The 16,759-nt window shown below is 39.7% G+C and overlaps 1 protein-coding gene across 2 annotated transcripts in view; it reads right to left on the bottom strand.

Moving 5' to 3' along the window:
* Positions 1-16,759, bottom strand: part of Arhgef38 (Rho guanine nucleotide exchange factor 38) — a 91,680-nt gene that overhangs the window by 14,523 nt on the left and 60,398 nt on the right. The window contains exons 5-9 of one of the 2 annotated variants that reach the window (XM_041655136.1): positions 12,728-12,745; positions 8,472-8,671; positions 6,263-6,396; positions 2,469-2,573; positions 988-1,104 (exon numbers count right to left, since the gene is read on the bottom strand). In XM_041655136.1, the coding sequence (XP_041511070.1) occupies positions 988-1,104; positions 2,469-2,573; positions 6,263-6,396; positions 8,472-8,671; positions 12,728-12,745 (574 nt within the window). The remainder of the gene's footprint in view (positions 1-987; positions 1,105-2,468; positions 2,574-6,262; positions 6,397-8,471; positions 8,672-12,727; positions 12,746-16,759) is intronic. The other variant, XM_041655139.1, reaches the window with a different exon arrangement.

Here is a 16,759-nt window from a genome sequence, read left to right as displayed (position 1 = left end):
AGGAATATAGCACGCTGGCAGAGTGCTTGCCTAGCATGTGTGAGTTTCTAAGTTCAGCCCCCAGAGCTAGGAAGGAAGGAAGGAAGGAAGGAAGGGAGGGATAGAGGGACGGAGGGAAGGGAGGGAGGAATGAATAAATGAAAGAAAGAAAGAAAAAAGAAAGGAAGAAAGAAGAAAGAAAGAAAGAAAGAAAGAAAGAAAGAAAGGGAAGGAAGGAAGGAAGGAAGGAAGGAAGGAAGGGAGGGAATCTATCATGGGTAGGAAGACTCTCTGACAGTTAAGTGTGTCTTTTTTCAATGGGAAGGCTTTGATGTCCAGTGCACACTGTGCTAAAAATCACAGACAGTGAGAATCTGTTCTCCTTCAGTAGGTGCTCAAGGATTTCCATAGGCTCCTTTAAGTCACAGCTTGCTGAGGCAGTGGTGGAGCAAACCTTTACTCCCAGCACTCAAAGGCAGAGGCAGGAAGATCTCTGTGAGTTCAAGGCTATCCTAGTCGGCAGAGTGAATTCTAGGACATCCAGGAATGTTATGCAGAGAAACTCTGCCTCAAAAACAAAGAAACATAAAACAAACAAATAAAAATCAAAAATCCATAGCTTTACAAACTAATATATTATTAATATCTCATACACAGACTCAAACTGAACATTGTTCAAGTATCTGTTTCTTCAGACACTGACTACCCCAGAAACAGAGTATGAGATTGTGTTAAATTTCCATTATAGTACAATCCTCACTAATTGTAACACTCTAAACATAGGTAACTATTTAAAAACTCCTGTCTCAAAAAGTCCAATTTTGAGACTAGCTTTGATTTAGTGAATATTTTGTACTAACTGTAGTGTGTGTGTGTGTGTGTGTGTGTGTGTGTGTGTGTGTGTGTGAGAGAGAGAGAGAGAGAGAGAGAGAGAGAGAGAGAGAGAGAGAGAACACAGCTTTTAAACTACTGCTGTTTAGTTTGTATTTGTCTGTGTGTGTAACTTACAAAGTCTTGGCAGGGATTGAAAGCATGGTTTTGGGGTTCCCCGCAGTTCGTCTCTCCATCCTTGTATGAGATCTCACGGAGTTCTGCCACACTCTGCGGAGGGAAGGCCATGGCCTGCTGAAACAGATGATGGAAAGGGTGAGTTCTGAATGAAGTCAGCACATTAACATCTCCCCAGTGTGAGCTTCATCATTGCGATGCTAAATTTCCCTGAGAGATAGAAAACGTTCTATATGATGACCATGGATGCCATCCAGTCAGGCTGCTTGCAGCCCTTGATTTCCTTCCCTTCCTCCCATCATTTCTGACAGGTTCTTGCTCTCTTGGAGTAGGAGGAGCTCATCTTAAAATTTCCTCAGCCATTCCTCAGCCTTCAATTCTTCAGATTCTTTATTTTAAAAAGAACTCCTCTTTGATTTGATCAGCAGCTTTTCTTGGTAAATTTAATATTATCTTTGAGGGGTAAAAAAGGTGCTCACATTTTTGTGGATTCAATCAGTGAAAACACCTGTGCATGTGCCTCAGGGGTGCTCATCCCTTGAACAATACCTGCAAGGGCTGCCATGTCCCAATGCTGTGTCCACTGCAGCCGTGTCTGGGCGCTGACTTCACAGAGATTTGCTAACCCCGTTGTGCAATGGGCTCTGGGTGGGACTGTAAGGGTGCATGGTCCTCATCCATCCAGAATATGAAACCCTGTCTCCGAAGCAGTGTGCTGGGCATGTCAATTCTCTGCTGGTAGGATGTTTTATCTAACTGTGCACGCTCTTGGCTCCAAAACCAGATACTCAAGAGGAAAACTTCTGGGCTCATTAACTGATTTCCATGTAACCGCTAACTTCCTATCCTTCAAGTCAGAGCTGCTGTCGAGCTGTTTTCAAGGACACGGTGTCCTCTGGAAGATCCCATTACAAGAAACCCTCGGCCAGCTTTTCCAACAAGTATAATTGTTCAGTTTTCCATCTTAGGGGCTTTTAAAATCAGAGATGCTCAAGTAGGTCGGGACAACCTCCCAAGAGGCTAGAAACATGAAGGGTGTTTTTGTGCTCTACTTCAATTGCACAACAACATTTACTTACCATGGTTTGTATTGTTCTCTAGTTCAATTTGTTTTCCTTTGTATGGGATTTTATCCTGATTTTATCAACTACAAAGAATTATATTGGTAAAATCAAACAACATAGTGCCTGCCTCACATACAATCTAGTGCTCACAAACTCATTTTTATTATAAAGAAGAAACGATGGGGGTTTATATTGTATGCATCTGAACAAAAGTCCAACAATACAGTGATTCGGACTGGGGCAGGCTGGAGCAGGAAGCGGGCACAGACCAAGCCTTTATATGGCTTGCCATATCAGATCTTTGCGGCCTCACAAGTTTGATACAGTTTAGTTCAGCACACAAATGAAGAGTCACATTTCCTCACACCACCCATGGGGACTGGCGTCCTCCTGAAGCAGCACTCGCGGCTCACCCACCTCTATGTGCTGAAGGCAGGAAGAGATGTGCTTCACGCAAAGCCTCAGAGTCTTCTCTAGTGACCTAAAAAGCTTTTCTTCCCTGTTAAAGGTGTTGTCTTTCACCTAAAACACACGAGAGATTACTTAGTTTCACGACTCAAATGCATTTACTGTTTTTAAAATGGTACAAAATAAATACAAAGTTAAAGATGGCACAGACCACATTGACCCAGGACATGGTGAAAAAAATCCTTTGCTGTATGAAAATATTCTGTGATATGCTGACTTATATAATAAAACTTTCTGGATCCACATGTAGCACAAGCTAATGTCCAACCAGTGTTGTAAGTCATATCATGAAGTTTGATTTGTTGTTTATTTTGTACCTTCTCACCCATGGCACAGCAGTCATGGGACTGCAAACTCCCCCCTTCCTCCTCCTCTTCCTCTTCCTCCTTCTTTTTCCTCCTCCTCCCTCTCTCCCTCCCTCCCTCCCTCCCTCCCTCCCTCCCTTCTTCATCCTCTCTCTCTCTCTCTCTCTCTCTCTCTCTCTCTCTCTCTCCCCTCTCTGAATGTACTCATGTGTTAGGGGTGGGTCACATATCCATCCCTTCAAAAGAGGACATTGGGTGTCCTACTCTGTCATTCTCCGCCTTTGTCCTTTGAGACAGAATCTCTCACTGAGCCTGGAGCTGACAGGTAGTTTTACTTGTGTGGGAAAACCTCAGTTAAATAGGCAGCAGAATTCATCACCCAGTATCCTTATATCTTTGGTCCAACTCTACATGTACATATACCAATGTGCTTGGACAGATTGTTGTAAATGGAGTTCCCAAAGATACCACCTCCTGGTATTTTATTCTGTGTACCTAGCTAGGACCCCGATGACTCTGAAGTAGGCACTAAGGGTTCCACTGTGAGAAGTGTTGCCCAAGCCTGCCTCCCGTACTAAACCTTTTTCATGCTATTTTAATGAAATACGCTGCTGCTCTTTCTCTGCCTTAGAATTCTGTTTGCTTTTAGGGATGAGACTCAAGAGTTGCTCTTTCTGTGAATCCTATTTTCAAAACTATTTTTCACATTGAAAAAATTAATTTCTTCCTCATACATGCTCTTACAACCTTAGTTAATTATCTAAGCAATTCTCTCCACTGATACAGTCTAAGTATTCAATATTAAGAAGTTTGTCTTAGTAATAATAGCTAACATTTATTAAGCATTAATTATATTCAGATATTGTGCCCAAACCTTTCATTTACTTTATTGTTTTAATTCTTACACAATTTTATGGGGCAAGCATTATGATTAATTCCAGTTTAGAGATATTGGGGATGTTAATGTTATCCTATTGTCATTCTAAGGCAGAGCTGGAAACACTAGATTAAGTTGGAGGTATGGCTGCCCTGCCAAATGCTTCATTTCCCACACTCCTTTGCAGCTAGCTCTGCCTATGTAACTGGATTTGAACAAATACAGTATGAAGGAAGTGTTGCATTTCATGTCTAAGTCTTGGCCTTGTGGCACTGTCTGTGGGGCTTGGAGGGAGACACAGTAAGGACCTAGTTTCAATTAACTGAAGACAATATGGTTAAGGAAAACTCCATATGAAATTTGGCAAACTGGGTTCCTGGAAGATTTTTATGAAGCAGAGCCCATCTGCTCACATCTCAGGATTATTATCAGAGATAGAATAAGTGGTTACCTAGTATCCTATGTTCTATTTGCTATTGTATTTTTTTTTGCTATGTTATGCTGTGCTATGCTATGCTTGAGGATCTCTTTTTTGACAGATACATTGTCTTTGTCCTAAAGTAGCAAGCTAGAGAAACATATTTATAGATATGATCAGGATTAAAAACCAGGCAGCCTGAATTCTAGATCTATACCTGTTCATCTTTGTATTCCCAATCTCTCACACAGTGCCCAGTACACGGAAGTTCAATACATCTATGATGGATTGAATAGAATCTTCCTCCCGGGTAATAGGTTTACACCCTAACTCGACCAATATTTCACCTGAGCTGCTGACAAGTACAAAATTGATTGATTTGAGATTTATCTCTTCTGCAGTTCAGCCTATGCAGCTGATTTTCTGATTAACAGTGAAATGCTTCATTGCTGACAGGACATCCTCTATGAAGATTAAGGGGAAAAATCTAATTAATATCCCTTCATGCTATTTTAGCTACAATTCACTTTTAGTTCACAGTTTAAAAAAAGCTTCTGATAAATATGCGAAAGAATATAATGGTCCCCACAAAAGTCTGCCCCACATTAGAAGCTGCCCGTTCTATTCAATAGAACTGTCTTGAGTAAGAAGCAAAATCGCAAAGCATGGAAGAGAATTTCTGCACACATTTATAAATGCCTACAGGGGGCTACTGTCTCCTTGAGCTCATTTTCAATTTGATTTTATTACTGTTGTCTTTAGTTGAAATGACCCAATTATCTATTTCCTGATCAGTCACCATGCGCTATTAATTTCCCAAACTTCTCACAATATAGCTGCATATGAAACCCTTTTTTGAGATGGACCTGGTGAATCCCTGGAAAATTATAAAGAAATAAATATAATGATGGTAACAACTATGTACTCCACAAGTGGCAAAGTCACTGAAGCCACAAAGAAAATGAGAAGAAAAAAATGACAATATTATACCATCCTCCTTCCAGGGAGGATAACTTTCTTCTTTCACCAGATCATGAATTTTCTTTCATTCTTAATATATGTAATACTGATCACTTACTTCAGATTCATTAACCCCAAAACTCCTGGGTTGTCTATATAAATACAGGGTTCTAGGTTGTACCATTGAGATAGGCGGAACTCTAGGACCTGTCTTTTGAAATTATCTCATGTCATTCTCCTTAAGCAGAATAAAATTTAAAAGTCTTTGAAAATCCAGCTATTTATAAGAAGTTGGGATTTGATGTGGGATGCCCTTCTGTTTATGTGTTGTTGTTGTTGTTGTTGGTTGATGAATAAAACTGTTTTGGCCAATGGCTTAGCAGAGTAAAGATAGGAGGAAAATCTGAACAAAAATATATAGAGAGAGTAGGCCGGATCAAAGAGATGCCATGTAGCCACTGAAGGAGAAAGACGCCCCACCAGAACCTTTCCATTAAGTCACAGCCTCGTGGCATCACACAGATGAACAGAAATGGGCTAATCGAGATGCAAAAGCTAGCTACAAATATGTCTGAGTCATTGACGAAACAGTGTTGTAATTAATGCAGTTTTTATGTGATTATTTGGGTCTGAGTAGCTCAGAAACAAAAGAGCAGTCTCTGCCTACAGGGATTTAAGTGCAAGCTATGTTAAACAGCTGAGTAAGGATCACTAAGGACCAGTCTTCCAGTATTATAATGTGCATCTAGGGCGTGTCCAGGAAGAGAAGGGGGCTGGGCAAGAACACCAAAACCATCACAATGAATTATGCATATAAACATCACTTTTTATTATTTTTAGATGAAATAAAGAGAATCCCAGAGGCACAGAAAAACTTTAAAGCAGAAATAAAACAGAGATGGGGGAAGAGGTGGCCTTGAAGAGAGAGAGAGATTGTGAGCCGCTGAGATCAGGTCTCCTGCGGTTTTGTCATCGCCTGTCCTGAGATCTCATCTCTTTCTGCCTTCCCTGTGGAAACTGAGGTAGTACTGAAACCACCAGACCCCCCCAAAGGAAGAGCTTGGGGCACTACCTTGATTCTGTGTTCTCGACATAGTCACAAAAAGAGCAAAGCCAAGGTCCCCATGAGTGGCAGTGTTAATGATCCCTGAGGAAACATAGGTGGTCCAAGAAGAAAAATTACCTGTGACTCTCCTCTGGTCAGGATCTTGAGATGATTTGTGACTCTTTTTGACTTCTTGCTGATTGAATGAATATTCAGTTTAGATAGTTTGTCTTTGAGTGATTCGTCCTCATCGTTCTTCTTATATTTCAGAACTGAAAGGGAAGAACGCAGGGATACATCCAAGTGTGTGCAGCCAGATTCCACACTCCCCTAGCATTTTTAAGGCCAATATTTATTTATATTGAGGACAGGACTTAACCCTTTTCTGCAGGGGCCATTACCCCATTACCCTATTACCCTATTACCCCATTGCCTAGTCTATCCAAAGTACCTCACCCAATGACTTTCAGAAACTCAGCTATTCAAGGACATGGCTACTCAAGGCTATTCAAGGTCAGGTTAATTTACTTCTCACATTAAAGAAATACCTGGATGGGGAAAGAGGTTGGATTTTACCCTCTGTACAAGAGAGGGAAGAAAAGAAAATTCCTTGTACTAGAAGAAAAGAAAGCGTCCACTCTCTGATGGTGGGTATTATCTGGGAGTCTCTGGGAAAGGGAATCAGGTCCAAACCAATGAAAAGACAGCTGAACCCATGACGCATAAACCTCAAATCCTAGGTTGGCTTTTCAAGCACTCTGTGATTTGGGGCCAGGTGAGAATCACTCTGAGTTTTACCTCTCTTTGAAATAACTGTTAGCCCATGATTTATTCCAAATGTTTGATACAGTCAGTGTTGGGAAGGGCGTAGAAAGATGAGGTTGAGTAGAACAAGATGCAGTATTTACTGTTTCAAGCTTGACAGGAATGGTACTATACTGAACATAGAAGACTCAAGACTGAGCCAAGTGTCGCGGCACATGTCTGTAATCCAGACATTTGGAATGTGGAGGCAGGAGGATTATTTCAGGCCAGCCTCATCTATGTAATGAGTTTGAAGCTGGCCTGTGCTACATGAAATCATGCTTCATAAGATACAAAAACATCTTTCAAAACATTTTTGTTATTAAACCAGTTGATACAGTATTTTATGTCATTGCTTTTTAATCTTCTCATCATATAACAGAGCATTACATAGTTTATTATTTATTACTGGATCATTATGTAAATCTTTAAAACAATTGTCGCTCAGTTTTCTACTTTTTGTCTAAGATCACGTATAGTAGTGTTTTGACTAGTACTGGCTAGTGACACACATTCTCTGGCTCACGAATTGAGCACATCACATCATTGTGATTTTAATTTTCATTCCCCCAGTTACTAGCAAAGCTTCCTGGGAATTGTTCTTTGTATTGACTTTTTACTAGAATATTCTTATTACTGAAATAATTATAACAATAATACATTCTAGGCAGCCATCCTATGTGTGCAGTCTTTTCATTTGCTTTTGTTATCTTTTACTCTATTGCTTTGGTATTCTGTTCTTTATGGTTTTAATTTGCTAAAACAAATATTTTGCTTTTTACTTATTGGAAAACGAAACCAATCAAAGAAAATGAACTCATTGCATCATTTATTTTTAAATGCCTGCCACGATTTAAGTGTTGAGTTCAAGTCATATTAGAAACACAAACTTAGATAAGAGCTCTTTGTGACACCAATCCCACGAGAGGATGAAGGCCTGTTATTCCTGGGACATAGGGTCTATAGAATTAGCACTCCTATATTAAGATCTACCCTTGACATTAGGCATTAATTGCAATATCTTAGCCTAAATAGTTAAGAATCATTTGTTAATCGTAGAAACAAATAACTCTGTGCCCCTCTGACCCGCAATCTTCATTCCTGTGTTTCAGGATCAAATGAGTCTAAAGTCCCAGATAGAACACTTCACATGGACCTGCACCCCAACCAGCCCATTTCTGGGCTGCAGCCTCCCAGGGCTGCAGATCCCAGGCTTTATTTCCTCTTTACTCTACAGACATTGAGCGGCAGGAGGACAGTCTGTCCATACTGTACCACCGAGTAAACAGTGGTCAGGGGCGAGTGAACACTTGAGCGCACCCGTTGGATTTGTTTTATTTTAATGACGAGTTTTGTATATATTTTATCGTCTTTTTTCTCCTAGCTATTCAGGTAAACTCGTACGCTCCTCCTGTCCTCTGACTCTAGATTTCAAACCATCATGTTCACTATGACTGCTGCGTAATTGGGACACTGTGACTGTCACACACAGATGGAACCCTCCAATCCCGGGGACCAATCAGTCTGTCATGCATTTACCTACCTAGGTCTTTCCTTCTTTTCAGCTCATTGATGTTAACGTTAATGTCCTTCACAGCAGCGAAGGCTTCCTCCAGGGCTCTGTAGTCAGGGTGGGAGGGAGGTGTTGAGTTCCGAAGTTCACAAAGTAGCAGGGGGTATTTCATCACACGCTGAATAGGTTTGATCATCAAAGAGCCCATGTCCAGCAGGTTTGGTTTGCCTCTATGACAGACATCATTGATACCCATTTTACATTCATTTACTAACTTTGTTTCTCATTTTTTTGATTTAAAGAAAAATAATTGCTCCTAAAACAGTTTTGCTCCCTTGAACTATATAAAATTTTCCAAATGGAAACAAGAGCTGAAAAAAAAAAAAAGACAAAAGAAGCAAGGCTGAAAGACCCCACTAACTAACAAAAACCTATAAGAAAACATACAGGTATACACACCTACCAAACAGCACCCAAGTTTAGCTTTACATTCAGGTCAGTATATGCACAAGGCTTTAATCCCAGTTTCAGAATGTGTCTTCCCATGACAACCAAGAAAAATGGAATTTCCCCATGGTATTTTTGTTATTACTAGTGAGCAATATAAATTCATTACTGAAACCTTCAAATGTGTGACTGGAAGAACACTGTCAAAACTCAACACTGTCCTCTCTTTTCTAACAAACTGAAAAGCTGCTCACGCAGGGGTCCTGCCACAGACTCCAGAAGAAATTTGTAACAAAGGAAATGACCCAAACTTCCCTAATTGCCACGCACGTGATGGCTTCCTCAGCCCTTTTCCCTGTCTCACAGGTGAGATGTCACCAACAGCTCTTTGTACCAATCAGCACATATGCGTGGCCCCTCCATATGTGCATCTGAGACAGAGTGTGACCTTCCCACTGGCCAGGGTTGTGGAGGGGAAAGAAGCCCCAAGTTCTGTCAAGTCGCCATCCAAACGACCGTCACTGACCAGCAGTGGCTTCTAAAAATCAATCCAGGAAATGGTAAATTATAGACATTGTTTAAATCCCAACAGATGGATTTTTTTATACTCATACTTTAAAATAATTTGAAAAAAGAGAAGTAAAAAATGTTAAAAAATGGTCTAGTGGCATCTTAAAAAACCCATCTAGTTCAATTCTTCATTTGACAAATGAGAAACCAATTGTCATGTGCACACGCACATACACCCATACACCACATGTGCACGTGTGCACGCGCGTGCACACCCACACCGACACCCATCTTTATTCCATCTATCTCCCTGTTTTGTGTTCATCATCTCCCCTAGAGCGGTCTGTAATCATTTCATTTCCCAATTTCCTAGTTCGTGACAAATTTCTCTGTCACCACTGCATCTCCCACCCTAATCACATTTTATCAATGCACATATTTAGGTTGAAAAAAAATCACTGAGTTTTCAGGCTTTCTGTCATGGTCTTTTATTTTCTTTTGAAAATCCCCTCTCCCCAAATTTCAAAATGGATAAATAAATAAATGACTATATCTTGAAAAGCGTTACACTAACCTGACAGATACAAAAACGAAACAAACGGAAACATTTCTTAAAGGAAAACTAGAGCAAACGCTACATGTTTGCAAAAAAGAAATAGAAAGATAAAGGCAAAGAGAGAGGGGGTGACAGAGAGAAGGATCAAGAAACAGAAAGAGAGCTCAGGAATGGGAGGAAGGAGACATTGTTGGGTTCCAGGAGAACTGAATGGAGCAGATGAGAAACAATCAATTATATTGAAAACCCAACTAAAAGCATTTTGATTGATGGGATGCCAAGCAGCTGGCAGCATTTTTTTTAATGTATCAAAGCATGGATTATGCCTTAACGATAGTTTTTACTCCTGTGGAGACAACCCAATGGGACAAGCAAGAAGTCAGGAACGACATCTAAGTGACTATAGTCACAATTTCTAGTGAGTTTATTCTTTGATTACCACCAAACATTAATTCACTCAATCATTCAAAAGCTACTGAAAATACCTTCCGAAATAAGTAGTCAAATACTTAAAAAAAGCTAATAGATCATTTATTTTGAGTCATCTCTGTGTATATGTATATATGCAAGTTTTTAAAACCAGAACAACAACAACAACAACAACAACAAAAACCCTCAAAAAACAAAGAGCGAAAAGCACAGACGTGTTAAACGGCGCAGCTGTGTCTGTGAGCTGCCCTTCTTCCTCCTGTATCTAGGTATGTCACACGCCAATCAGGTCCGTGATTGAGTCCAGGTGTTATCACTACTTCTTTTTTCTATCAGTCTTTAGCACCAATCTTCTAGCGCCTCTGTTTTACGATTCAAGTGATGATTAGAAATGATTATTGTTTTTTAGAAAACCATCATAAATGAAAATCTGAGAAATGACTGAAAAAAGGAGAGATTTCCCAGGTATTCTTCTCTTCAGATATAGTTATTTTCAGTTGCCCAGGCAACCATCAATAGTGTCCTGGTATCTGCATTAGACAGACTACCCCTTGGGAGAAACGATAGAGGATGCGTTGTAAGATAACAGCACTCCAGGCACTCGATGTTACAAAGTTCGCTGCCGCGTCTAATCCCTCCCAGGGAGATTACCTTTTGATAATGGTGAAGGCAGAAGAGTCCCGTGCCAGCCAGTTGTCACCTGCTGCCCATAGTAAGGAACCCAGTGTGTAACAGTGCTCCACAATATTGTACAGAAACTGGACGCCATGACTAACATATAGCACTGTTTCGGCTTCCTCTTGAATCACAATTTTTTTGGCAAGTGTTTAGTGCCAGACACAGCTACATTAATCTCATCACACACTATTACTGGGGCTTTACCAGGTCAAGGAAACACAGCTTTGCTTTAGTGCTATCTAGTTTTGCTGCAAAGCTTTTTCAATAAAATGGAGGAAAAATAATATTTAGACAATGTAAAAACTATGGTAGAAAACAGGAAAAATATTCCATATGAAATATGCCTGCATGTTCTAATCAGAGGGAGAATAGAGGGAAAAATGCAATCGATGACTGGCTATTATTTTTTGAATTTCTTCTATTTTATGGCCATAAGTATACTAAATTTTATATTTATTTTATAGTATCCATAAAGTAGTCTTTTAAAAATTTAATCTCTTTATGGAACTTTTAAGTCAATAATAAAGACCAATGTCTTTATTACATAACAAATAGCATTTGCTATAAAATATGAACTCAAAATAAATGCACAACTATTACGTTTTAGAAGAATAAAGGAGGAAAATGAATTATAACTCATGTAGATGAATAAAGAAGCAGTAATTATGGAAAGACCATACTTAATTATTCAGGAAAATTTACCATTAACAGCTTCTTAGCAACTAAGGAAGTAGGGATAAAAAAATGTAAGAGCTGGGGTACTGTTTGCTTGCTACCAAAAGTGGTAAATTCACGAAACCCGACAAAGTGGTGCCGCTCTTGGCTAGACCTACTCTGGGCACAAAGCCATCATAATGAAGAATATTGATATGGCAACTCAGACCATCCTCACAGCCATGCCCTGGTGGCTGGAATTGACCATTATCCCCAAAAAGTGACAGCTGCCACAGGCAAGAAGAAAATCGCCAAGAGGTCAAAGATCAAGTCCATTGTGAAAGATTATAAGTACAGTCACCACAGGGCCCTCTGTGGACATCCCCATGGATAAAACTGTTGTCAACGGGATGTTTTAGAGGCCCAGCTCTGACACACAAGGCCAGGCACAAAGCCAACGTCAAGTGTGAGGAACAATACACGATAGGGAAGAACAAATCCATACAAGGCAGGGAAGAACAAACGGTTTTTCCAAAAGCTTCGCTTTTAGGTATATTTTACTTTCATCATTAAAATAAATAAATTTAGAAAATAAAATGAACGTTAAGCGGTACAAACCTAGCAGGGCAGCTGTATATATGAAGCTCATGGTAACTGCAACAGCGTGCACAAGCCCTGTGCAAGCTCGACAGACTAGACAGGAAGTCCCACCCTTAGCCAAGGAGAGATTGACAAGTGATAGGTACTGGAGAGGAAGCGTGGGTATTCTTTTTAAAATGTTGCCTCTGGAAAGTCAACCATGCTCCAGTGGAAAGCCACACACCCAGGAGGACAGGGGCAGCACAAATTGCACTTGGTGGGTAGAAAAAGAAGACAGGAAGTTGAGTGGAGAGGGGAAGTGGAATTGGAAGGATCTGGGGGAGGGGGTAAATATGATCAGCATGTATTGTATGAAATTCTCAAAGAACGAATTAAGCTAAAAATTAAAAATCTTTAAAAATGAAGTACTTACTCTTGCATATATATATTCCTGTGAAAGAATGAGAAAAAGTAAATCAATACTAATTCACACACATGGGATAATATACAACATTTCAAATATTTTCAATTTTCAAATAAAGTGGTATGTGAGTTTCATGATTGCCCCATGGAATCAAGTGTCTCTAATTAGAAATATGTTCTAAAATGACACTTTAATATAGCTACTGTTCTTAATACCACATAAAAAGTTCAAACTAGTGATTTCGTTAATATATTTTAACAATTTAAAAATATACTAAAATTCATTTAAGTTTTCATTTTGGAAGAAATACATCAAATGCAATCAAAGTAATGTTTAAACTAACTCATATAATAATGTTATTAAATATTCTATAATCTCTTTATGTAGGTGCATGAAGATAATTTTTTAGAAAGGGTCTCACCTGGTATCCTCAGCTAACCTTAAACTACACAGACACGGTTGACCTCAAACTGACAATCTTCCTGCATCAGCCTCGCTAGAGCTGGGATTAAAGTGTCCCCCAGTACGGTTGGTTTATGCATAGTATTGACAGGTCAACAACAATTCTCAGACAGCCTTCATGCAGGCCTTGCTAGCTTTGGTGGCTGCTGTTTGCTTCTGTAAAACAAGTGCTTCCATGGAAAAGTGCATGGTCTGTGTCTCCTTTTACATCTCTCTGCCCAATTTCCTAGTGCTCATTTCTCCCAGGGTGCTATGGCAACTGCAGACTTCTTGCTCCTAGGAAAGTCATGCAGGCATGCAGCAGCCTCCAGGAATTTGAGCCTACCATTTCTTCTGTGCAGAGTGCTCTCCCTCTAGATCCCTTTATATCTCACTCCGTCTTCCCTTTCAGGCCTTTGCTCAGGTGTCCCTTCCTTGAGAAGCCTTCCCCATCACCCTTTGCAAATGTCACCCTGCTTCACAGCATCCTGGCTCTCCCTAGTCCCTGCTTTTCCTTCTCTTCCTAAGAGTTGCTAATGTTCCATACTATATACCCCACTTCTTTCGTGTGTGGCTGGTCTCTCCAACTCAGGCAAGGGGAGGTTACACGATTTGTTTATTTCTATGACACCAATCTAAAAAGGGACTGGTAAGTGTTAGGGACTCAAAGCATGTATCAAACTAATTAGTCATGAAAAACAATGAAAAGACAAATTTAAGACACAAAAGAGATGGAAGTTTCCTCCTAAATGTGACTTATATCAATTACAAAATAACATAATAGTTTTTATTATATGACTCATTGCCTCCCTTTGCTTTTCAATCTTTTTTAATTCAATAAATATTTATGACATAAATATTACTAATATAAAAATAACATGGCTATGTTTTTGTTAGTTTGTTTGAGACAATGTATTCCTGGTGATCCTGGAACTTGCTATTTAGTCCACGTTGGGCTTGAACTCACAGAGCCTCCTTCCCCTGGCTCCTGAGCTCTGGAATTAAAGGTATGCCAGGCCTGACTTTTTTTATATTCAGTGATTGAGAGAAAAATTTAGTGATAAAAGATCATGCTAAGCTGGATTGAATAAGTCAAAAATGTTCTGGTTTTCCATACATGTGCAAGTCAGGTACATGTATGTTAAAGCAACTACCTTCTCCGTCCCCAGACCTGTATGTGTAAATAGATCCCTAGACATCTTGGAATAACTGGATTCTGCTGAGTCCAAAACATCCAAATGGGAATCAAAGACAAAATTACACTTCCTTTAAAATCAATACCTGTTATAAGTCTAGGAAATTACGGATTGACATTTAAACGTTCTGTAGTGAAAGAAATTGTCTCTCTGTGGTCCCGGGATTCTATCCATTTCTTTTATGCTCACATTCTTCCAATCATTTATATATTTCTCTAGTGGAGAATCTCATTTGTTGTAGGATTTGGTGTGTGTGTTTTTTGAAGATCATATATTATAACATTAGTAAAATATATAAAAATATAAAACCATAATTTTCCATTGAAACATTACTTCCTAAACGAGATTGAAGAAAACCATTTTGTTTTGAAGTCCTGGAAAGAAATAGAGCTCTTTTTTCTATTTTATTTACTATTTTCTATTTTATTTACTTCAACAACAAAACCTAAAATTATAATAAAACTAAACATGTGTTTAATGTCATATACCACTCTCTATAAAGGAACCTGACTTTTTTTCTAATAGAGGAAGCCATACTCTGTAAGTGGGGGTGGGGGCTGCATTATAATGTCCCCTGATTTTCTCACCACTAAAAAAGAAACACTCCTTTCCACAATAGATTTTGAAACTTTCCAGAAGGTGATTCTAGCTGAGGACGATCTGGGAAGAAGTTAAGCAGTGTTCATTTAGCCTTTTTTGGGATAAAATAATTAGCTCCCTCTCCTGCTGGGCTCATTATAATTTGACTCACAAATTAAAGGTTTTATGTGGCTATTCCTTAAATATTATAGTCTGTTTCCAAACAATGTCATACTGCAAGGACCTGAAGGAATTTCCAGAGGTGGTTTTGATTTTTATCCGGGACTCTCTGTTTAGAATCAAAAACACAAGGTGCTAGGAAACAGCGCCTTAGACAGTGCATGGCCTGAGCCTTTTGCTGCTTCTCCAAGAGAGAAAGCCACAGGAGTCACATGACCAGGCTGCCTGGATGAGTGAAAGGCAAATGCTCTTTCTCCTGAGGATGGGACCTTTGTTAGCAAAAAGATAAATACAGGTTAGTTTATAACCTTAAGACATGAGGCATGGGGCTTGGAGTGCGACTCCAGTCACCAAAGCAAGCAAGCAAACAAACGAAAAATTCAGAAAAGCCCTTTTGTTCTTATTTTATTACAAAATAAACCAATCTTTTGAGGCCACTGACCTGTAAGAGACGCTAGTAATATTTCTAACCGGAAAAACTGAGAAAGGAGGCCGCAGACAGGCTGTTCTAACTAGACCAATGCTTGCTGAATGCCTGTCTACCCCTTACTTCTCCACATAGTTCAGAACTCATAAATAACTCCAAAGAGGCTAAGCAACGAGCTCCCCCATAAACACAGATGTAGTCAGGCAACATTGCAGGCAATCCTAGAGGTCACTTGCCCCACTCAGCTAAACATTCCTGGCTGAGTAAAGAGAGCTTTGTAAATGTCCAGTTTCTAGGCTGCAGGTACGAGTGCACACTGCATTTCTGGAAAATTTCAGTTTTGAAAAAATACTTATTCTATGTATATGAGCATTTTGCCTCCTGTATGTATGTGTAGCACGTGACTATGAATGTCAGGTGCCCAAAGAAGTGAGAAGAGGGCATCGAAGTCCTTGGCACTGGAGTTACAGATGGTTGGGAGTCACTACATAAAGGCTAGGCAACACCAGCAGGTCCTCTGTAAGAGCAGCCAGCGTTGGTAAACACAGAACCATCTTTCCCCACCCTCTGTTAAAAGTTCCTCACTTTTAACACACATTCCTGGTATATCAGGTACTGGAGAACTGACCCACTAGGAAATACTGTCCTAACACTTCAAAACGAATTGTCTGGAAGCCCATTGTCATTCAAAAGAGAAAATTATATGAACTTTGTATTGCTGGCAAGCTTTCCAGACGGTTTTATCTACGACTAGAGTTTATGTTTCTGGAGGGCAAGAACCATGCTTATATATGAAAAGTATTTTCAACATTATCTAGTACTTTCAATAAATATTTATGAGGCCCTCAATAAGCATATTTTAATTTTGGCTATAATGTAACCTAAGTCGTTTTAAAATCCGCTTTAGCTTCCAAGGCATGAAGCCACCTCTCATGTGGATATTTTGCTTCAAACCAACTCATTCCAGTGTCCCTTGCACTGTTGAAAATGGAGGCCGGGGCTAACGTTCATCAGGAACGGCAGCCGCTCCTTTATTTAGCCAGTAGGAAAAGGCAGGGCGACAGTAATAGCTTTGACTGATTACTTGGCAAGGGAAACCAAGCCCCGGGGGTGTTCAGGACTCTCTCTGGCCTATAAACCTGTTTGAAAACCTGTTTCTCAGAATTTAAAGCTTGGCTCGGCTGAGGTCGGTGTTACAGTGATGTCAATAACGCCACT

The sequence above is a fragment of the Microtus oregoni genome, unplaced genomic scaffold, assembly GCF_018167655.1.
Source record: "Microtus oregoni isolate MIOR12 unplaced genomic scaffold, Mior012 000000F_ref0000247, whole genome shotgun sequence".
Lineage (NCBI taxonomy): Eukaryota > Metazoa > Chordata > Mammalia > Rodentia > Cricetidae > Microtus > Microtus oregoni.
This window is presented reverse-complemented; position numbering and strand designations above follow the sequence as displayed.